This window comes from Ochlerotatus camptorhynchus, unplaced genomic scaffold (assembly GCF_037179485.1).
Source record: "Ochlerotatus camptorhynchus isolate MF236.1 unplaced genomic scaffold, CSIRO-AGI_Acam_v1.1 ptg000046l, whole genome shotgun sequence".
NCBI classification, from domain to species: Eukaryota; Metazoa; Arthropoda; class Insecta; order Diptera; family Culicidae; genus Ochlerotatus; species Ochlerotatus camptorhynchus.
Genome location: NW_027040537.1, coordinates 711,974 through 736,500, shown reverse-complemented (window position 1 = coordinate 736,500; position 24,527 = coordinate 711,974). Strand labels below are relative to the sequence as shown.

General features: G+C 38.2%; 1 protein-coding gene across 1 annotated transcript in view; it reads right to left on the bottom strand.

Annotated features, from left to right (window-relative positions):
- Nucleotides 1–15,310, bottom strand: part of LOC135716908 (adipokinetic hormone/corazonin-related peptide receptor variant I-like) — a 221,250-nt gene extending 205,940 nt beyond the window's left edge. The window contains exon 1 of the mRNA XM_065239031.1: nucleotides 15,056–15,310. Coding sequence (XP_065095103.1) covers nucleotides 15,056–15,308 — 253 coding nt within the window. The 5' untranslated portion in view covers nucleotides 15,309–15,310. The remainder of the gene's footprint in view (nucleotides 1–15,055) is intronic.
- Between the last annotated feature and the right edge of the window lie 9,217 nt (nucleotides 15,311–24,527).

Here is a 24,527-nt window from a genome sequence, read left to right as displayed (position 1 = left end):
GAGTTCTTGGTGCTTAGTTTGAAGAATCCTATATGTATTTATAAATCAACTAAATCCAACCTCCAGACGGAATTACCTATGTACCTACTTTCGTGGAGGGCTCAAAACCTTCGTTAGACATTGTATCTCATCAAGGTGGTATTCACTCGCCACCAAACAAAAAACTGAATCAAAGGATAAGTAATCCGCCTCCGTTCCGTCTGTATGGTAGGTACTCCATGGAACAACCCGGTGCATCCCACGTTGAAAGAGAATACAGTAATCCCTCCATGTATGCGGTGGGTGGTTCCGTCCACCCACAGCTGTTTCTCGGTTGGCACTAATCACATACGTAATTGGTTGAAGGACAGCCGAGAAACAGTACCACCCTCCGCAAAAATGGAGCAATTATTGTATTCCATTAAATAGCTATAATTGAGTTTATCTGCCCCTCAGTGGCTGTTATCTCATTTCAGCCAACACGAGTTCAGATGCGAAGCTGTGCGGTTTCCCAGTAAATGGTAGTAGAGCAATTGAAATGTTTTAAACAAGACATGTAGTGTCTTTTCTTTCATAAAATCAAATGTCACAAACGCAAAAAAATTACTTTTTCCACGAATTTCTCAAGGATGAAAACTCGCTCAAGTAATTGTGTCCAGGAGGGAGATTCCTCCTATCCGACAGAATTGGTACACGGCGAATGAGAACGACCCAAACTTGAGTTTACTTTATTCATAATCGCCAAAAATGCAGAAACTCAGCGATTAGTAAATTTGCCTCATGGTTTCCTGTGGAATGCCTAAAAAATCTGCCGGAAAATGAGGAAAATTGACAAAAAATTTACTCACTCTAGAAGTAGTACACACTTTAATTTTTTCACCGAGATTTCAACAGTCGAATAGTTCTGCAATTTATTTTGCTGATATTCAGTAAACAATTGCCGGGACTCAGCTAACAAATAAGATTTTGCTGAGATATCAGCTAACAAATAGTTATTTTGCAGAGATATCAGCAAAAGTAAATGCCGAGCTAATCGGCTGTTGGAGATTTTACCGAGATTTTTCTCATATTAGGAATTTTTTTCCTGAATAAAGCTGGGCAACCTGGAAAAACATGAGGTAAACTTACTCTTCGCTCAGTTTCTGCACTTTATGTGATTTATCAGTAACCTAAACTCAAATTTGGATCGAACTCATTCGCCGTTCACCTTACATGGATAGACTTTGAATTACGAGAAATTTACGAAAGATGACGTCATTGTTTTCGTTTGCAGTATTGGCCGTTATAAACCAGGAGCGGGCTGTGCTGTGAAATCTGCCTACTGATCATCCATCCTCGACATGTAAATAGGTAACGTGCAGTGAATTTGCCATCTCTTTCATTCTCCCGTTTGTTAGATGGTTATACGAGTGTGACGTCCAACTCTGTCATTCATTAAAACAGCCGAAGAACGAAAGAGACGACAAATTCACTGGACCTCACCTGTGTACGCTCATTGATTTTCCATATGTGAATTTGGTTCCAAACATCAACAAACCGTCGTTGCTTATGGCTTGTTGTCGTTTCGAACCAGTTATGCGAGGTAGGCGACGATTATTCGTATTTGGCAGTCACCTTCCCCCTTGTTATGAACGCCGTACACCAAAACTATTCCTAATGTAGATCTAGCGTTCAGAATCAAAAGGGCCTAACTACAATGATTGATTAACTTCGCCGATTTTCCTCTTTTGTTGTTTTGCTGGATTAACATTTCTCGGTGCGTTTGGCGTTGCTCGTACTAACTAATACAACTTTTTACGGTGATTCAGGAATGCAATCTAGTGGAACATAATAAATAACACCTAAACAGGACATTTGTATCGTAGGCAAAGTTTTTTGAAATAAATAGCGCCATCTTTTTGAAATAAAATAATTGTACTAAAATTGTACTAAACACTGAACGCTAACCGCTAAATAAAAACTTGCTGATTCACGGCAAAGTCGGCAACCGAATCGCCACCAAAACTCGTGACGGACACATTATTAGCACGTTCCCGGGTTAATTCGCCAACCGGGCCGGGTTCAAACTCGCCCACGGTGACGAATCTCTCAATAGAACAGAACTACACGTAGAAAATGTGGCATCCGAACTCGGAAAACCGAGCTCCCGGGAGGTAATGAAACCCGACACCGAACAAGGAAACTGAAAGCTGCGCCGAAGATTTTGGAGGTTAGATTCAAGGTCAACCGAGTCACTCAAGGCAAACACAGGAAAAACACGATATATCTCGCGCAACACGAGAAAAGGGCCTATCATTGTTGATCGATTCTCTTCATCGATTTTCTCTTTCGTGAATAACCCGACTGCAAATGAATTTCCCATTCAGTGTGTTGTTTTAGGAGCAAGCTAACATCATCTTCTATCGAATTGTGCTGGTAAACCAAAGGGAAAGTCGATTAAGAGAATCGGTCAAAGAGGATAGGCTCTTTTCAAATGTTACGCGAGATATCACTAAATGATAACTATATGGACACTTGCAGCTAAATTTCAGCACACAAACTAACAAATTTAAAGCAAAAAATATTTAATTCGCTGACGAAAAATAAGCGGCAAAAGAAAAACACGTCAGCTTTCAAGCGCAGCCTGCTGCGATCTGGTTGCGTTCGGGTGTAAAGTGGACCTTAAACCACCGACAAACCGACATGAATGACCATAGCAAAAACAATAAAATTTCTGATCAAAGCACACTGCTGACATTTGGTTCCGTGTTCGCGGGAAATATTTAGCTAAGCCATGAACCTGTATGCAAAAGTTATGAATTGGTTTGTGTCTGATCTATTCCGGACTAATTATTTTTATCTAGATAAAAAAAAACTTTGGTTTCGACAATTTGGATCACTGCATATTTAATTCGGCCGTTTACGATTTTCGGGCATAAGTCATAATTAAGTGTCATGTTGGTTTGTCGGTGCTTAACCTACTGCTTTTATTGACGATAATCGAATTGTCAATATTTATGTATTCATACGTTATTTCAAAACTACCCAAATTTGAGTAGAATCCACCCAGATCGGTCAAAACTGAACCTACCAAAAAAATGGGCAAACTTTGTAAGGAGTGACAACTTGACAAATGAACAACATTGACATTAATCGGATCGACTTTGTTAATTTATTTGATAAGGCTCAACCGAACCTTATTAATTTATTTGTTAAGGCTCAACTGAATTAACTTTACAGAGCCGAGGATTCTTGTTCACTTTACAATACATTTTAAAACCTGGGACGGGACTTGACAATCGGGTAGCGATTTCGAGCCAATTACCTCCGATTCCGCCCAATTGAAAAGTATTGGGTAATTCTTAATCAGATGTTGAAAAAGACTGACTAAGTGACGCAGAGATGGCCATCTTGTGGCACAAATAAACCGTTGAGGTTGATCGGCAGCGTGTGCAACAACTGGAGGCGGAAATTTTTTATTTATTAAAAAAAAAAAATCCAAATGAAGGTATGATTTCATACTACCGGATTCTAACTGGACCACACTTTAATTAGACTGCATTATCTCGTAGGCTTAAAGGTCAAAATAATACAAAGTTGACGACAAGCGTAAGGTTATAAATGAGTCGTAATTAATCGAGGCAAAAAGTAGACCTCCTAACATAAATTATATTGCCTGTTTCTTTGTAAACAAAACGCGACGATTTCTGCGACGGTTTCGGCGTGATTTGATACCAAATAAAGAGACAATATCAAACGAGCTTCAATGCCCTCTTCAATGATGTTGAGATTAGTATCGAAATAGTTGGAAATTTAGACAAGTACCTAGATCTCATCTTCCAGGTACCTCCAAATTAAATCTGAAATTGTTCTCCCGAAAGCAATTCCGTTCTTCCCATTCAACAGTCAATCGAGCGTAGTCGCATTAATCATCTGCCAACAGGTGGAGAGACATGTATCACCCAAAATGGGTTCTCCTTTCAGGAAAATCGTTTGGCCGAAACCGAAAAATGTCACTTCGGTCAAAGACCTATCACCATAATGGCCGTTCATTCGGAACAGTGAACATTAATCTAAGCTTTGTCACCGATTCTGACGAAATTTCTCATGATCCTGCGGCGTTCCCATTCCTGATTCCGAGAATTGATGGCCCCCATATGTTATTAGATACGTCCCCATGTGCTGCTTCATTGTTTCTGTTCAAAACCATGACGGCCATTATGGAGCCTTTCACACGGTGACAGAAGATTTGCTAGCCACTGTGCAGATGATCCCCCGGAGCTTTAGGCGAGTCATGTGGCTACCCTTTTATAGGTGTAGAACGAGGAGAGGAAAATCACGCAAATCGGCGACAAACGACCGGTTGCTGAGGTTGTCTCCACGCGTGTGGGCACGACCGGTAAACAATGGAATGTCAATTAAAAAACAAATTCAACTGGTTGAGATGTTTGTTGTCATTTTTTTTTCTACGAGTTCGTTTCGTAATAAAACGAGTATTATTTTGTTTTCAAGAGCAATGTCATTTTTTTCCCAGAAATGTTACGATGACAGTTCTGCGAACTGATTGGTAAGCATATTTTCCCCAAGATTCTATGGAATGCGAAAAATGCCATTGGGTAACAATTTTGTTTTCTCCAATTATTTTTAATCAAAATTCAAGTATGGCTTTGGATTTCATGAGAATTCAGGTAGACGAATAGACTGGACGGCCGGATATTTCAAATAGCAGCGCACTGCCATGCAAATGTTTGAGGGAGGATGTTGTGATTGCCATCAGAGTGTATTTGATTACATGTTACATCAGATCACTTTAATTCTTGTCATGTAACAACGGATTATAGAGCTGCCCAGATATATGGATTAATCTGAAATAAACATTTTTTAGAGGCCAATTCAGACATGATGTTATCTGTTTTTTTTTTTTGTTAAAACAAAACGCGCGTTTGGTACGATACTTTAGTTAATAAGCTAAAAAACGAAGCAGTGTTAGACTTTTGACAATATCTCAACGATTGGTTTCTCTTTATAAAATCTTACGGTACGTTCGGAAAGGTAAATGAATTTGGAAGTCATCATTCCGTTTGGTGCTAAACTGCGTTAGATTAAGAAAGAGTAAGTGCGGATTGTGCTTAATAGGCCGGAAATGGGGTAGTTAACCCTAACAATTGCCAAAGAAATTCCTATCACAAAATTAAGTTCATTTCACTCGTATCCCATCTTTCAAAAGGGGAAGGTGGTTGTCAAATACGAACAATCGTCGCCTACCTCGCATAACTGGTTCCAAACGTAAACAAGCCATAATAAACCTACAGGGTTTGTTTACGTTTGGAACCAATTTCATACAAGAATGATCAGTAAGCTGATTTGACAGCACGTCCCCCCCAGGTAAAATTAAGTTCAATTCAATAAAGTTTGAGTTAATCTCATATTACTCAATTGTACGGAACAAGATGGATCAGTCAAATCTTTCGAATATTTTTGACAACGTTAGTGAGAGCAAATGAAACGAAGGGACGCCGCTAAACTCATATTTGGGATAGTTTTATTTTTTCTGTGTATGAATAAATCTCACGTAACTTTTCCAAAGGAGACAAGAAGAGTGAGAAGAAGTGAGAAAATTGAAATTGATGTTGGACAGACTGTTTTGAAACCATACATTTTGAAATGCTATTTTTACCATAGTCAGTGAATAATAACGTTGAAAATTCAGTAGAAACGGCAAAATCACAATTTTTCATTGAATTTCATGTTACAATATAGAATCACGTAGCACGTTTCGACTAGTCAAGTTGTACATCGGACATATTACATTGGACGATTTTTCTCAATGGCAGACTCAATGAATGTTACATTGGACGTTTTGTTCTACCTGATACTTGATTCCCTTTCTCAGATTTTAGAATAGAGTACCTAACATCGCAAAAATGGTCCTGGCCCTGGATAAAGGCATTTATGCTAATGACTACCACATCATTGTATGTTGAGAGTCCCATAGAAAAAAATACTCTCTCCCCAAGTAACATTGCAAGTTTTATAGAGGTTTTATAGCATTCTACAAGGCTTAACCATGGTATACAGAGCCATCATTAAACCGTGTTGTTTACGATCTTCCCAAGTAGCATTGCAAACTTTATAGAGGTTCTACATTCTACAAATTTAAATCAAGGTCTTCACAACACTCATAAAACCAAAATTGTTACTTGAGCTGAAATCTCAAATTGGACCAAATTTTGTACAATTTATTTAAAAAAAAATCAAATAATAAATATTAAAATGTATGCTCCCATCCATGGACCAAATCGAAACAATGAACATTGCTTTAAAGTAAAATTCAGTGAATTTCTAAGTGATTTTTCTTAGCTTCAGGTCTCCGTGTTTGAGAGATTGTCGGTCGCTGTTGCGCATGAACGCATGATAGGTATTTTTTCAAATGGAATTTATGGATTAAAAAGTTGAGAGTTGTGTCTAAAGCACGACCACATGGTTGACGTAGAACTACGAGATAATTTTGATGTTCCATTCAATTATCACTTGATCTCATCTTACTGATTCCCTCAGAATTCAAACTCTCGGAATTTATTTGAAGTTCTCATATGAACTCTCTTTACACGCTTCTAGGAATTTATTTAGAATATTCATTAGAAATTAACCTGTCAACACTTTATAAAAATACTTACAAAAACTCCATTGGAATTTGTATCTTACATATTATCTCTAGAATTCATTCTAAAATTTCCTCTAAATTTCTTTGGAATTTTCATCAAAATTATCGAATAAGTTCTTTAAAGTGATTGTATCCGGAAAATCTAGTAATGTAGAAGATTATTATTTTCCAATGAGAGGACGAAGTATATTTTTTCCCGGTTCATCATCGAAATTCACGGACTTCTCCCGGTGATTTGGAATTTCTGGTTTTTTTTTCGATTTCCCGGATAACTGGTCAGCCTGTATCCAGTATACAATAGGTCTTATCCATCTGAATAACATTACTAGAGATAGCAATCTCCTATCTAGTCGAAACACAGAAAACGAAACTAACTCAGAGAGTGAGTAACTTTTGCTCATTCGTAAGGATACATTTCTAAAAGCGTTGGTCACTCAACGCATGAGTAACCTACGTAAAAGTGACTCACTCTCTGAATAAGATTCGTTTTCAGTGAATGTAGACTGCTTAAGCACGCCTTTTGAATCAAATGATACCAGCGCTGCATGGTGTGTGAATTGGTATTGTCCATCCGAATAACTTCACTGGAAACAGAAACCTGCTTTCTGGCCGTATGGAGATTGTTTTTAAACCGTAGGTTACTCATGCGTTGAATAACCTACGTTTTAAGATTTTTTTCATACGATTGAGTAAAAGTGACTCACAACTGAGTAAAAGTTATTCACTCTCTGAGTTAGTTTCGTTATCGGTATGCAACGCAATGAACAACCCTGTTTATCATTCGGCAGCCAACCGATGAATGCAGTCCGACTTTCTACGTTTCGCTTGCTTAAACATTTGGATTATCATTCTATGGCCGTCCTTTTTTTTCTGTATTTAGCTGATGTAGGTGGATGAATAGAAAAAAAAACAAGCAAGTTCGAGGTCGACCCTTCCAACGTGCAACGCTGAATGATTATGCGGCTTCGGCTTGTGTTGTTAGGGACCAAATTTCTGATGGCTGTGTTAGGGGTGAGCACATTGCGGTCGTAGAAAATGTATGATAAATTTGAATGTTTCTATATTTCTTAATTTTTTGCTAATATCTAACATTTATAATGTGTGACATACCACACAAATTTTATAAAACTGCCAAATCGATCGACATACAAATCAACAAAATCCATTGATTATTGGCCAAGTTATTAGCATTTAAAGTCTGACCAATTTTCGTTGCATTTCCCTGGATTGGCACCCTGCCCAAAAGACGTAGTCCTACGTTAAAATTATCAAAATTGTTGAATATTGTACTGTAGCTTCTCATTTTCCGATGTTAGATTCTCTTACTTATACCTTTGGATTAGTTTTCCATGCCCCGCCTTTAGAAATAAGCATCAATCATGTGAGACAACCCAAATGTCCGAAGTACGGATCATTCTAAACTTTACATGAGACAATTTTTTACTTATAATTATCTTAAATAAATTAAATTAAATTTGAATGGGTGTTTTTGTATCACATACAATGATAGAGGAGCAATAGTTTGTATTGATTAACTCGATTAGTTTACATTTGATACTCAGGAACTTTTGAAAAGTTATACGAGAAATGTATCCTTCACTGTGCTTTTTGACACTAACTGAAGGGCTTAGAGTACCCAAAAGTAAGTGAACTGGCCGGATTTAGAGGCACAATAAATCGCCATAGATATTTGAATATTTGAGATTAACCATCAACATCGGGAACTATTTGCATTATCGCGTATTTCAGTCTTACGTTACATACCAAGTGAAAACGTAGCGGTGTTATGACCGTGGAGCGATCGTTTTTGCTTACTGAGCAGAAAATCATAGGTTTAATCTCAAGCTCTCCGTCATGACTCTTAAAATCCATGATCACTAAACAAAATGAATATTTTCTTTCGATAGTCGGCTATCGAGCGATCAAATGAGCAACACATAAACAAAATATACTTTTGGTTGCATCACCAACTTGAGGCGAATCCTAACCGAATACACTACCCAACTCCGTAGCACTTATGAGGGTTGTAGCAACAATCAATATGACACTATCGATTTTAAATTGGCTCACTGCTTGACTAGTCCCAAGCAAATCGATTAACGTACCCCATTCTAGACCAAATTCTAGTACTACGCAATGTTTGTTTTGATTCGCTATGAAAGTTTGACAGATAAAATGAGGGGTTCGTGGATTTTCCTATGTCTCGAGGGGAGCATCGATTAGCTTGGGACCGAAGATAGATCCAGAGCTGAGCCAAAAAGTTGAACCCGTTTCTTCGGGACCTACTAGTCTTAGAGTTACCTCTATGGTTGTAGCATGCATAGCAACATATCAATAATTGTGAGAGACACTTGAAGTATAGATATCCAGTTACATCCCAAGTAACATTACAAGTTTTATAGTGGTTTAAAGCATGCTGCAAGTCTAAATCATGGTCTACAGAACCCCCATAAAACCAAAATTGTTACTTGGGATTTCAATCACCAAAATTCATGCACTAACATCATTGAGATAATTCTAAGACCAGAAGGTCCCGAAGGAGCGTGCTCAACTTATAGGCTCAGCTCTGGTACTATCTTCGGTCCCAAGCTAATCGATGCACCCCTCGAAACATAGGAAAATCCACGAACCTCTCTGATCGCGCTCCATAGGACCCTACTGCGTTGTGATCAATATAAGATTAAATTAAAAGACGACCGAATATTCTACCGGTGGTGGTTTCAAGACGATTGAATATATCTCACACACGATACAATAAACGTACAAACACAATACGGTATAGCAGGCATTACAATGTTAACAATAATCAGTGTTCACTCAGCTGTCGACAGAAGCAGACCACTCTCAATGTGTGTCACGCAATCATCTGTTTACTCGACAGCAACCATTGTGTGGTCCTCCTCATTGTTCTTCTTCATCAGCAGTTCTTTCAGTTGATGCGTCGTCGACTTTGCAAAGCAACCGTTTCGTAATGAATGTGTGAGTGCTGACCACATTTTGCGTCCATTGCTACAATTGAAGCGCTCTTACCCTCGTTGGCGAATCTGCCATACAAGTAAACCACTGGAAGCGGCTCCCGTTCTGGTAGAGGAGGCTTATTGGATAGCGGAAGATAAAATGTTTATTGTGTTGTAGGTTTTGACTATAGTTTTAAGATGTATTGTATAGTGAACAAGGATCCTCGGCTTTGTAAAGTTAATTCGGTTGAGCCTTATCAAATAAATTATTAATAATTTTTTTTTTAACAATAGTACGAATAGGGAAGTGGCGCGTTGCCCAAACACCCTAATTTTATCTGTCAAACTTTCATAGCGAATCAAAACAAACATAGTGTAGTACTAGAATTTCGACTAGAATGGGGTACGTTAATCGATTTGCTTGAGACCAATAGGCTAGTCAAGTAGTGAGCCAATTTAAAATTATTAATAACTAATCCTTCTCTCTCTCTCTCTCTCTCTCTTTATGTACACAGTAATTTGTTTAGTAATTTATAGTAAAAAATATAAAAATATAAAAACTTAAATAACCCAAACTGTCCTTGCACAACATTTATATTTTTTTTAAAGTTTATACAAAATGAATTATTTTAAACCTTGGACCCTTAGAATTCACCAAAATCGTAGAACATGAACTGTTTGGTATTTTTTTATTTATAAATATTGAAAAAAGACATTTTGAGTTTTTTAAGTTTTCAACACTTTTTTAAATGTTAACTCAAAATAATAAAAAAAAAATCAAGGAAGACTTTAATTCCTGTACAACTTTGTCTCAGACGTAATTTAGATTAGAAGTTAGGTTTTCATGCTACAATTTATTTAAAAGTGTACGACATTTTGGAAAAAAAATAATTTAAAATTGCCTAATTTTAGCACAAATATTAATGATTGCTCATAATAAACAATTATGCAAACATTCAAAGTGTTTTTATGTTACTTCATACGCGAAGCTTGCGATTTTCAGAGTTGGTTGGAAATGCTATTTAATATGAAGTTTTGGTGTGATAACTTATTATCTAGAGAATGCTCCTGATGAATGTGGGCGTCTTAGTGGAATACCTGTATAATGAGAGAGAGAAGGATTAGTATTTTTCATTTAATTCCACTACTTTAAGTAGTGGAATTAAATGGAAAATACTAATCCTTCTCTCTCTCATTATATTATAGAGAATGCTCTTTTTTGCCCGTAGATTTGAAGACATACTTCACATTTCCGCGTACATCGTACGGGTTAGGCAAAGAAGTGTGCGTTTGACTTTGTACTGTCGCATTAATGGCCCTTCATTTTCAACTTCTATTCAACTTTCATACTGCCGTACTCTAACGAAGCTATCTACCTACCCTCTTCTAAGACCATTCTCTAGCTAATAAATTACCCAAGTAACAATATAAATGCTTGGAAGATTTATCCTTATTTTATTATTGTTTTATCATAGCATCCCTTGCAGCCTGTGGTTGTATTACGGTTTTGTGTGCTTGTCATAAAATCAGGCCGTCAAGTCGTCTATAAAACTGTTTTATGACTACTAAATTAAAACTCAGACTTCATAGTTTTAACGGTAGCTGTAAGGAGGTTCTGTATCACTACATATAACTGTAGAATAAAACCAAAACAAAACATACAATTATGACCGATATAAAACTTGAAACAGTCTTAGACATTCATTAAAGCCTCATTACAACTTTCATCTTTATCAGAGGCCTAAGATTCACAGATAAGAAATATACTACAAAAATAACAAAAATTACTCAGAAAATTGTCACCAATATAAAAAAAAAACAAATCTATTCAGATACATGAAATGAAAACCCCTTCAGTGCTTTTGAGCACGATGAAGATGAGACGATCGCCAATATGAAACTCCTGGAGGATCTACAGTTATGGGCTCCCTCATATAAGATAAGGCACAGTGCGGTGAAGGAGCTCTTTAAAATATTAACAAGCGGCTTTTCGATACACTTCCGAAAGATCCACAAACCCTTCTTAAGACAACGCAGACAGTTTCAGTAAATCCGGTTGGAGATGGCCAGTATTGGCATCACGGCTTTAAACCTTGTATTGAAAAAGCTTTTAGTGGATCCAATAAGCATTTTTTACATCTTGATTACAAGAAAAAATAGGAGGATCGCTTGGAATGTTGACTGTTTGACAGGTTGCCATGGTTTTTGTTTTGTTTTGATTCGCTGTATCGAATAAAACCAGCAAACTAGTTATAGAGCTTAAATATAACTTAATGCTCTCAATTTGGACTACGAAATGCTAAGATACATCCATTAGGTTTATGTTATGCTATAGAACTCCAATCTAGGAGAATATGTTATATTGAGGTATTTTTAAGGAGTAGCAAGTTATAACGAAAAAATGTCGCCGTATAAACAAATTTCACACAGTATGAATAATTACGCTGATAGGCGATAAAACACTTTCATAGATCTATGTATTTTAAAATAATATGTGACTGGTTATTGCTCAACAGTAGTAACAGTTTTGTACTAAATAGATAATCTTCTAATGAATCTTTAATGCATGGTGCTGATGCAGACAAATTAAAAATATCCCTATATTTTAGTATTCATATGGCGTACTAAATTTATGCTCCTATTTGGTATAATAATCACCATAAATATTGCATGACATGCTGTGATGCATATACAAATTGGTTTAAAATTACAATAAAGTCGTCATATTTTCAATATGCAATAATATCAGCTATTATTACCAATTGACAAGGATCATGATTTCACATCAAACATCGAAGGAATAAAACCACAATAAAATATGTCTCAATATTAACTATCATCAAAAAACCCCAACCCCAAACCAAAAAACCTTCAAGGTTGTCAAAATGTTTTGCGTATCATGTTTTATCATTTTCTTCAGGAGCGATTTATGCGGTTGTAATATAGTTTTATGGTAGTCTATAAAAGGTTGTTAAAACTTTCTGACCGGGAGGAGGTTTAATGTTTTTATTTTTAACAACCACGTGTAGAGTGTGATAAAACTGACCTAAAACCTATGCTCCAAGGTAGTTCGCATATCAAGTTTTAATGATTGCATTAAAACTGGGCCAATTGGCCATGACATGGCTGTATAGCGGTTCTCAGGAGGTTGTTAGAGCAATGTGGTCGTCAGTGAAGGTTTTATAATTTGGTTATATCAACTGCTATAAAACTTCAATAAAACAAAATTGTTGCTTGGGTATCACACCAAAGCTTCATGTTAGATAGCATTTCCAACCAACTCTGAATTATGCAAAGTTTCCTGCAAATCGGAGAAGGCCGAATCACATGTTCTTCAATGTTCAAGTTCTTCAATGCTTAACAATTGCTATTCTGAAGAGAACTATATAAACCGGGTACAACAATGCTTTTTTGATACACTATGTAGAAAATGCCTTATTGAAAAAAGAAACAATTTTTTGTTCACCACAACAAAACGCCTCCTTTTTCTAATTTGCAAAAATGTTTCATACGACCTAATCAAAAAGGACCCAAGATATCATGACAAGTAAGCATTAACTTCTCCAGAGGATTACCACCCATCGTTTCAAACATATCCTGCAGTGGAAAAAAAATCGATTAGTTACTGGATTAGTTATTGCATCCAACCCTTTTCATACGCGGATACATTTCTCGAATTTTCCTTTTATGTGGTGAACTTAGAAAAGGTCTATAGGTAATAACCATATTTTCCTTTGATTTTTCGACACCAGTTGAATCAAGCTTGGTTTTAGTTGAACATCGGAAAAAGGAAAATAAGACCTCGTAAAAAGGGTTGGGTGTAATCGAGTAATAAAAAATATCAAACATCACTGATTTGAAACAAAAACTTCTTGTTACCGGAAGTATTCATTAGATGAAAGGGACCGTGAAAAAGGACACTAAAATAAAAAGTTTTTTGTCCCGGCTGTTTCATCTTAGCATTTATCTTAGGAATCATTGTGCTTACCTTTCACTTATAGGCCTATTCTGCGTGAGGTGTGAGGTAAAGTGACTCGCTGTCACCGAGCAGTAGAAAATAGCTTATGAATACCACATTCAAGTATCATATTACCATAACTGGAAACCTTAATATGATATTGATGAGCCTGAGATAAAGCAAACCCCACACGTATCAATATATTGACACGAAGGGGAATTATTGACAATAATATTGATGATGTGTATACAAACATATTGTCAATATCGATGTATTGACGTCAATATAGAATGTATTGACAATACGATTATTGTCAATAAAAGCAATCGTGTAGGGTTCGCTTTAAGGTAGGATACCAATAATATTATCTCAAAACCGGATTTTTGGCCGGTACTGGCATCGTGCCATTACGCGAAACCAGTTTTGGAGTGTTACGAAGCCAACGATGTTGTTTTTGAGCCGGAGGAGGCAAATCCGCCAAACTCGCCAGAACTTCGTCCAATAGAAAAATTCTGGGCCCTTCATAATCGCTCCGCAAGCTCCAGAAAACAGGGAAGGTCTTTAAAAACGACAAGGTTTTAAAGAAAGAGTGGATGAAAGTGTGTAAGAAAGATGGCGCAAGTGTTACACAGGATTTGATGGATAGCGTAAGTCCAAAGTGCGGGCCTTTAGCCTAGTAGAGGAGGTTGAATAAACCAACTTTGCAAGAAACATACCTAATGTGTTTATTTATTCTCTGAGAATTACAAAAATATCCAACTTAAAATGAATTTGTGGTGATCATTTCTAACTGTTGCATTTTTTTTCGAGTACAGTCTTTATCCCGCCTATTTAACCTAGAAAAAAAAACGCTTATTAAGTTGCTTGTTCACTACATGCTGTTATAAGAATCACCATTACATTTCTCGTAGAATATAAGCAAATCCTGCCATCAATGTTGCGTTATGCTACATCATCCATGTAACTTAATGTATGATTTAGGTACCGATGGAAATAGGGAGTGGCTTCCAAACAAAAAAGAGGATAATCATCCGTAATATAATGTTACACAAAACCAACTCCTACACGGCATTCGCTCAGAATGTAATTCCCATGCAAACGGCAATCTAACAATCAACAACCCCCAGTGTCTGGGTTAGTAATCTCATTTGTATTACACAAATTGCTCTTTTTAATATCTTTGTATTCAGTTGATGCAAGATGGCCTTACTTTAATCAATTGATAGATTAGGATCAGAGTTCACTGTAGACACGCATAGAGTAGTTAAATTACAACAATGGGTTTATTCATTGAAAGTCCTAAATGAGCAGCGATTATTTCTCTTTCCGTTTTTGTGACGCACAAATGAGAACAACTTTTCGCCTACATACAAATCTACTGTGTTTTACGTACCTATCAAACCTCAAACTAAGTCTTGAAGAAAAAACATGTTTCGTCAAGGGAGTGCGGAGTAGTTAACAAATGAGCAATTTGTGTTAACAATCGGGCATGCGAACCCTGTCCCAACGTCTACCCACCTGGTGCAGAAATTCCCGTCTCGGTGCTATTGGTTCCGTCTAATCCGTTAATCCCGCTGGCATTGCCCGTCAGCGCCGCCAAGCCTCGGTAGAATGCTTCTCCCGCTCCGGCTGCTCCATTCGAAGAGCTGGCAAACGCCACAACTGCCGCCTCACTTCCCCCCATGGGACTCACACTGGTATGGTTCGGTTCTGATAATAGCTGATCATCCTGGCCCTGTTGCTGCTGCTGAGCGGCGTGGGGATTATCCATAATTTTGCGCAATCCTGCCGAAAGGTACATCCGAAACAATTTTTTTTCTCCAGTATCCTTCTTCAATCCTCTCACTAACAATGCACGCTACTCCTCCGGAACCGAAAAAGCAACCCAACACTCAACACTCACACTTAACAAACAACTTGTTGTTCACAAGCTTATCCTTCAGAATCACACCAACGTAAGGACATAAATCTTCTTCCTTGTAATCACTTGGCAAGCTTCCATTTCCACCAAGGAATCTTGACTTGACACACTTGAACTACTGCTTCGAATTCAAACGATCTTAAATCACTGCCACTTGCCAGAACCATCCTCAAATTGCCCATTCAGCTGTGTTGCTTCTTCCTCCACCGTCTTCACACATTGCTCCGGAACGGAATCCACTGTAATCTTAAAGCTTCACCTGCCCGTCTTTTTAGCCCTGCCGACCACCCGAGACTCTGGACTTGTACTATCGTGATTAAACCCACCGTACGACTGAAGACCGGTACCGACTGGCCAAGTTCAAAATCCATTCCCCAAGCACGTTTCCAGCGAAAGTGAAACCGGTTGTGGTGAATTTGGTGAGTTCACCAACGGGCTCCTTCGAAGGATTCATTCGCCGATCATGCGCTCCACCACCACACCACACTCTCATCGCAGCAAAGTATGAATGGACCGCTCGTCAGATTTGCCACCGTCTACTGCGATGGAATGTTCCTGTAAGTTCAAAAACACATAGGTACCTGTTGCCATTGACACTGAACTGGTTTCCAACCCCCTCACCCTTGTTCCACATTTCGGGATTACACTTTGTTCGTTAATGGGTGCACCACCCAATTCTCGATTGTGAACGGGTGGGGTGGTTGGTGTCTAGCTATCATTACGTTGCAAATTATACCACCATAGAAGCTCTATCTAATGTCCCTAGAGCCTATAGCTTCATTGTAAGCATAGTGGTAACATTAACTGGAAATGACACGTAGTTGGTGCCCATTCGAGGGTGATGACGCGAACCTAGTTGGGCAGATGGAATAATGGACATAGTGTTGCAGTTAACGGACGTCCACGTTCAGTGGGCGATGGGTCAAAGCTCGGTGGCATTTCTGAAGTCATTACTGTGCTACCATGAGCATGCACCAGAAGCGAACGACGTTATGGAGACGCGTGGTCGGCCGTTGGGGGTTAGGATGGTTATTTATTATCAGATATTATTTAGGTTCAACTCATCCCGGAGGGGGTTTGGATGGTGCTGGAATATGAATAGCAACATTGTCTAGCCAGAAAAAGTTTTCACATCCGGCCCACGGGTTGTTCTATTCTCGTTCATCTTTGTCAGACGAAAACTTGGAACCATGTTTGCAGATTTCGGTAACAGTTTCCGAGATCAATATGCAACGAGTGTTGGAGAGCAGCCAACAATTTTAAGTTCTACTCTAATCTAATATAAACGCAGACAGTACGAGAAAGCATCCTGGAAAATGATTAGGTTAGATAACGCCTAATCATTTTTCTTGTCAACATTGGTGTTTGCAGCATATCTGAGATTTGACACAACCATCAAAACAAGCAGGCCTACACACTTAAAAATTACTACCGCTTCGGTAATTTTTTACCGAACTTTCAACAGCTGAATGTTCGGCAAAACTTTGACCGTTTTTCCAAAAGCTGTTTCACTTAATATGAATTCCAAAACTCAGCCAATCATGTTTTATTAATCGAACTTATATATTATCGTTTCAGTTGAAAACCGGAAAACCCACAGGCGACATTCGATTTTACCCTCGTTCTGTACGTTAAACATAACGTCGGACATAGTGCGCTGAATAGCGCATAATTGTGCGAATACAGCGCACTATGTCCGACGTTATGTTTAACGTACAGAACGAGAGTAAATTCAATTGGCGCGTGTGGGATTTTCCGGTTTTCAACTGAAACGATAATATATAAGTTCGATTAATAAAACATGATTGACAGTGTTTTGGAATTAATATTCAGTGAAACAGTTTTTGGAATAACGGTCAAAGTTTTGGAGAACGTTCAGCTGCTGACAGTTCGATTAAAAATTACCGAAGTCGGTAATAATTTTTAACTTTAACTTTAACTAATGAACTAAAATGCTTGTTTTTTACCGAACAGTTCAGCTGTTGAAAGTTCGGTAAAAAATTACCGAATGCAGTAAATGTTGCTAAGAGTGTATTTCGTTGCATTTGCCACAAAGATGAGTCTGTGAAATGATTCGAGTTTAAATAAGTATATATTCAAACAGTGATGCATTTCGTGAATCTACAGGGGTGGTGGAAGGATGCGTAGACATACCGTCACTGACAAACCGACATGAAACTTAAACTTAGCTCTTGATCGAGAATCCATAACGGCCGATTCAAATGTGCAGCGAGCCCATCCGTCAAAAGCATAGAAATGTTTTATCTAGATAAAAATATTTTGTCCAAAATAGATTAGACACGAACCAACTCATAAATTTTGTACGCGTGTTCGTGGCTAGGATAAATCTAGATAGAGCAGCACACTTAGATTTTTTCGCCGAGATGGGCACCACTGAGCAGCTCGGCATTTTATTTTCCTGGATCTCAGTGAAAAACTTGCCGAGATTCAGCGGGAATTTTGCCGAGATCTCAGTTAACAAACATATTTTTTGCTGAATTTCCAGCCAAATAAAATGCCGAGCTGCTCGGTGGTGCCCATCTCGGCAAAAAAAATCTAAGTGTGTGGAATTAGGGCGTAACAGCCTTTGTAAACAATGACTTCTCTCGTTGATTTCTAGGAATTCAAGGCCCGCCTACACAAAACAACACATCCATCGAGTAGGGGAAGTGTTTACTGACTAGTTTTGTTTGATTTATTGAATTGAAATTAAAATCTAAAATACAGAATTGAATGACCTTAGAATCCTCCTCCCTTTTGAACATCTCTATTTCCCTATTCCCACCCTACATAAACCTTCCACTTCCATCATTCGCAGAGGCGTAACTACCATGGTGGGTTGGAGGGGGCCATGTCCCTAGCTGACAAGACATAAACCATCGGTAGTATGGGGAGGGAGATTACTTACAATATTTTTGCTTCTAACATCAGCAAGCTGCCTATTGGTCCGAACCTTATATAAACGTCATTGGATGACATAGACTTCTTGCCGCGAGATCTCACTAACACAATTGTGCTAGTCTAACAGTGTAAAAACGATTTTGTTTATTTTTTTAACCACAAAATGAACTGTCAAAGTGTCTGACCCGACAGCGGGTTTTTTTTTACTCATTAATACCAACGGTGTCAGAGAAGTCTATGAAGAGTGAAGTTGCAGTAACGATATGCCAATTTAAAAAGTTAGTTACTGCACCAAGCGTCATCAAGGCATAACGTTTCTACACTAAAGGGAATCAACGAAACAATAAATAAAAGATGAGAACCAATTATCAACCATGAATATGCAATATATTAAGCAATTTAAAATCTTTTTTTTTTTTTTTTTTGTAGTGATCCAGTGGCAGCAACTTGCTAAAACTCTACACAAATTTTGCTTCTATGAGCCTCTATTTTAAATCAACACACAGACGTTCCTAGGCTATGGTGCCCGTATGGTCACTGTTGTTTTTGTGCTGATCCAAATAGTTTTGATAATATAATTGCGCATTCTTTTTTTAAAGGTTGATTTTTGTCCCAGTCTTGTCTTCTGTCGTCACTTATTTTGTCATTTTGTCTTGTGTATTAACCCCCACTTGTCTTGTTGTCAATTACAGGATAATATGGTTGTTTCTCGATTACTTTTTCAAAGGGAAGCACCAGCTCCTGCAAACAATGCATCCGATCGTCCACCCGGCGCAACCGGCAGCTCGCGCACGCCTACCAACACCACTACCAGGTAGAGGAAAATTTCCCTATCTGATGATAGTGCTAGCATACGTGGGCGAGCCACCAGCTACGCCAAATCGACGACCAAACGCACCGCCTACAAAAGCCGATACGCTCCCTTGAAAAAGTTATCGAGATTTCTACTAATTAATGAATTATAGACAATTACCTCTCATGATCCTTGGCTCCACTTTGATTTAACTTACCACTTTTTGATTATTTATCAAATACCTCACCGAGTATATAACGCCCCGATGCCTTGTTGATTTCTGGTCTCATTTGGATTGGTCCTGAATTTGTTTGATATCCTTTTCGAAGTTATTCTTTTCCTTCTCCTTAGTCAATTGAAATCCCCGTGTCTCACGTCATATGATTCGCCATTCATAAAGATAATGGGTTAAAAGGGAGTAAAACATACATAAAGGTAGATTAGTATTAGTTGTACTTGATCCAAACAATAGAAAGAAAGAAGCATAGATGGCTTAGTAGAAAAATAAAACTAATATATAACTAAAAGTGCAATGGATAAGTGTTAGTTCCGGGATCATTTTAGTGTTAGTAGTTATGTTAGTTTTAATCCGTATTCAGTCCTGCCGGCCCCTCCAGCACTATTTGCAGCAATTGTGATAAGATTATGCGACACTGCTACTACTACTACTACTATGTTAGATGTATGACTTGTCAATTTTCGCAACGCAATGTCTTTCAATAAATCACTCGATCACTTTGATGTCTGAAAATTTGCTCAAAAGGGTTTTGTTGACACATCATACCTTACCTAAAACACAACAATCCTAATTCTTATTTCAAACCCATCAACATATTTAACACATCTTTCCTAAAACTTTACTTGTTCGTAAGCGTCTGGTTGAAGATATGACTTTCGCTATTAACATTGCCTGTAATTAACAAATACACTAAATAGGAAGATTTATTATACAACTTCAAAGGCTAGTCGCCTCCCTAAGCGGACCCCCCGCGTCCTATCTCTTATGTTAATTAACTTTCTGAATTCTCTAATTGAAGTTTATTTAATAAATAACTGAAATCTCTAATCTACACAATCATAATTCATGCTTTAAACTTAAATTTAACATGTTTCAAGTACTTCTGGCTTTGACATATATTAATTATATCTTTGTTCGTCCCAGGTGACACCTTCAAGTGACTAAAATACTTCACTTTGAAGTAAGTTTCCAAGCTAATTTTAAATTGTATATTGTATAGGGTAAATGTTCCAATTACGCTCTCACGTTTCCACTATGTCGCACCACAAAAATACATATGGGTATGTCACAATAAAAGCACACCACAGTGGAAATCCCGAGTCATAGTTCAAACACTTATCCCAAATCAAAATGAAGCACATATAAGATTAGTTACAATACCATGTACAAAAATGGTGTTTAACATTGTTTCCTGAGTAATACTTCAATGAAAACAACAATGAAAGCTTGTCACGCAAATAGAAGGAGCACCGATGGGCACTTTCTGAAATATTTCAATAGTATAATCAACAATCAATACGAAACTAACGATTTTAAATTGGCTCACCACTTTAGTAGCCTATTGGTCCCAAGCAAACGATTAACGTACCCTATTCTAGTCGAAATTCTAGTACTACGCAATGTTTGTTTTGATTCGCTATGAAAGTTTGACAGATAAAATGAGGGTTATTGGGGTTTTCCTATGTTTCGAGGGGTGATTCGACAAGCTTGGGACCGAAGATAGTACCAGAGGTGAGCCAAAAAGTTGAGCACGTTTCTTCGGGACCTACTTGTCTTAGAGTTACCTCTATGGTATAATTCCCTTGCAAACCCAAATAAATCTATCTGCGTAAAAATAAATAAATTAAGAGTGATTTGCGGCAAAACCCGCCAGTATCACACCCAACGTCAGTGCCTATACGTAAGCGTACTACGACGCGGCTCTCAATTAAAGGAGTAACAAGTGTGATACTATCACTGCTAGACTAGATCTTTGGTTCTCTCATGCAGTGGTTTATCAGAGAGGGGAAGCTTAGTAATCCCCATTGCCTGCCCATGGCGCCATTCTATCGCGGCATGAGCCAGCAACGCCGGCCATAAACCTACCGTCTCCAACACTCCACTAAAAAGCATGAAATTAAGCCCGCCCACCAACATCAAGGTGCAAAAACTAGCCAAGGGGAGGGATATATTAAGCTATTTAAAATCACAGCAAAATTTATTCTGAAAATAAATTATTCTGGAAAATAAATTGCTCCGGTATTTATTTCTGCAATTTCTGGGGGGGGCAACCCAAATCCTGGGGGCCAGGCCTCCCCGGCCCCCCTCTATTTACGCCAACGATCATGCGTTACCCCCAGCAGTCACAGTTGACCACAACATAAAACGTCATTGAGCGTGTGGTAGAGATGATCGGCATCGAAGTCGATGAAACTGCTTGTCACCATGTGATCAACCTCTATTAGCTGAACTAAAGCTCGATTCAAAGTAAATCTGGACGCACGGTTTAATACACCACCGCGACCCTGGTGGTTGGAACAAAAAACGTTTGACACGCATTTTTTGATATTTCACGGCGAATGAAAACGACCCAAATTTGAGTTTAGTTCACTCATAATCGCCAAAAGTGCAGGAACTCAGCGATGAGTTAATTTGCCTCATGTTTTTCCAGGTTTTTCCAGGATTTTCCAGGGAAAAATCCTGAATTTGAGAAAAGCAAAAATTGGATTCACTCAGTCCATTGGTACTACTCCGAGACTGAATAAAATTTTCGTCAATTTCCTCATTTTCCGGCAGATTTTTTAGGTTTTCCACAGGAAACCATGAGACAAATTTTACTCATCGCTGAGTTCCTGCACTTTTGGCGATTATGAGTGAACTAAACTCAAATTTGGGTCGTTCTCATTCGCCGTGTTCATTGGCGAAGAAATTGGTGAAAAGGTTTTCTCGATTGATCGACGCATCCCGAAATTACGGATCATGGAACTTGAGAAAAGAAAATTAATTGTGCACAAACATCTAACGGGTGACAACTAAAATTTTGGAATTTCTTTCTCAAGCTGTCAAAAAAGACAAACATACTTGAAGAAGATCTGATTTATTGAAATTAAATATACATTGCCCATTGTTGAAAAAAAATAGTGAACATTTGAAAACGGTCCGTAATCGGATGTTCGACGAAGCTTCCGTTTGACGTGGAACAGGAGCGTTGTACGGCCTTCATGTCAACTTTGCGAATGCATCTCTTGATTCTACCAATCAACTGTTAGCAATTCGTGGCTCTCCAGTTATTTTTGTACACCAAGGAGTTCAAAACCCCGAAGAAATCTTCGATTGGGCGACACTGAGGCAGATTTGTCGGGTTGTGGTTTTTGGGTACAAATGGGATCGAATGGGTATTCAGGAACGATTGTGTTTTTTTGGCCTAATGCGATGACGCTTTATCCGGCCAAAACACGTATTGTCCATCAGCATGATGTTTTTGTAGAAACGGGATCAAAATTTTCTTCAAACATTCGTTCTGGTACACATATTGATTGATTGCCAAAAAAGAGGGCTTGAACCATGGCTTAGAAATGCCTTTCTCGGAAATGGCAATGTACAGCATCACTTTCTGTTCAAACTTATGTTTAAACTTATATTTTATGTTCGGAGGTGCAGTAGAACTATCCGTTGAATAGTATCGATCGTTTCCGGGAATCTGCGTCTTCGAAAGAGGGAAGTAACTTTCGTCGTCCAAAACAAAACTTTTTCCGGAATAATTTTTAATCAGCCAGCGGCATTGGGATTTCAGCGTTGAAATCTGTGCGTCAGTACATTCCGGGGCTCGTATCTTCTTTCGGCACTTTATTCCGACTCTTTTCAATGCTTTGCAGATGTATTGGTGAGAACAGTTGAACTTTTTTGCGACATCCCGTTGGCTCAGTGAATCCTTGTTGTTGAAGGCACGAGAAAGAGAACGAAGTCCTTTTGCGTCCATAATTTTGGCTGGTCTTCCACTACCTTGTTTGCGAGCAGTTGTTGGGGATCTTAGGATATGGTAAACAGTCGAAGCCGCTACATTTTCGCTTTTAAAATGTTGTACCGTATACTTTTTTCCGAGATTTCTGTGCAGTTCGTAGAACTGTACAACGCGCTCGCGAAATACTTCTTGTTTCGACGGCTTTTTGAGCAAAACTGAGCAAGCATAAACAAAAAGAAAATACTAGCAGAAAGAGGAGAGAGAGAGCACTTATTTCTCTCTGAGCTCGTTTGTTGTTGAGCATAGAAGCCTCGAAAAAATTCCAAAATTTTAGTTGCCACCCGTTAGAGAACCCTTCGTGATCTGCCTCAAAAATAGTAAAAGTATTAAAATTCCCAAAGTCAACGGTGAGTCTTGTAATCAAACGTTACATGGATACCCTGAGTGTGGATAGAGCACAGCGCATCTATTATAAAAGTGGCACTAGGGACAAAGAGCTGAGGAGAAAGGTGTTGAGGTACGTGAAAAACAACCCAGGTGTCTCCATACGTGATTTGGCAAAGAAATACGATTCCAACTTTTCCACCGTGCTCAACATCCTTTCAAGAGAAGGATATAAGTCTTTTTGTGCCAGTAAACATCCGAATCGCTCCCTGAAATAAAATTTAGCGGCCAAAAAGCCAGCACGATTACTATACGAACGAGTTTTGACGAAATTTGATGGCTGTATTTTAATGGATGACAAAACATATGTCAAAATGGATTATAAACAAATCCCCGGACGAAAATTTTACCTGGCAACGGTACAGTGTCACCATCGAGTGTGTAAATCATGATGGCATCGATCACAAGTAAAGTGCGACAGTTCGTTCGAAACGGTGAAATCATAGAGGTAACTCTAAGACTAGTAGGTCCCGAAAAAACGTGCTCAACTTTTTGGCTTAGCTCTGGTACTCTCTTCGGTCCCAAGCCAATCGATTCACCCCTCGAAACATAGGAAGATCCACTAACCCCTCGTTTTATCTGTCAAACTTTCATAGCGAATCAAAACGAACATTGCGTAGTACTAGAATTTCGACTAGAATGGGGTACGTTAATCGTTTGCTTGGGACCAATAGGCTAGTCAAGTAGTGTGCCAATTTAAAAATCGTTACCTTCGTATTGATTGTTGCTATTACACTAGTGCCAATTATGATCTTATGGTCTAGTTTTGGGCCGTAGTCAAAAAGCAAAGTTTACTCAGCGATTACAAGATACATTAAATTATTTGCTTTATACTTTCTTTGTTACATCAAAGTGACTGATTTTTAGTCATACGGTTAATGAATTGTCACATACGACGGAGTCATTATTTGAAATAAGTCCCATCGCTTCAAATTGAATTGTAATACCCTGAAATTTTAGCCATCAACCCAA